Below are 266 nucleotides of genomic sequence, written 5' to 3' on the forward strand. Positions count from 1 at the left end.
GACACACTAGAAACCAGCTTGCACATACCTGATTGTAGGTGCAATCCCTCTGGCCACACTTGCCACATTTCAGCAGGTCCGTCTTGGTGCCTTGGGCCACTGCCAGCTGGTGATCGTCAATGGCCTCCTTAGTGAATTTCTCTCGAAGTGCTTTCATCTCATCGCTCGCCATTTCCTGTGCAGAAGGGGGTGATGCAATTTTAACACTGCTTTATTCAATGGTTCACAAATATATATATTCACTGATTCCACTCTAATTTATTCCT

The 266-nt window shown here is 45.9% G+C and overlaps 1 protein-coding gene across 1 annotated transcript in view; it reads right to left on the minus strand.

The window, feature by feature from the left end:
- The window catches only part of LOC119593722 (transcription elongation factor S-II-like), a gene marked incomplete in the record, with an annotated part of 13,827 nt that overhangs the window by 1,893 nt on the left and 11,668 nt on the right, over nt 1-266 (minus strand). Inside the window, 1 exon segment of the mRNA XM_037942695.1 lies at nt 29-175. Within this exon segment, the coding sequence (XP_037798623.1) occupies nt 29-175 (147 nt within the window).

Source organism: Penaeus monodon, chromosome 32 (genome assembly GCF_015228065.2).
Source record: "Penaeus monodon isolate SGIC_2016 chromosome 32, NSTDA_Pmon_1, whole genome shotgun sequence".
NCBI classification, from domain to species: domain Eukaryota; kingdom Metazoa; phylum Arthropoda; class Malacostraca; order Decapoda; family Penaeidae; genus Penaeus; species Penaeus monodon.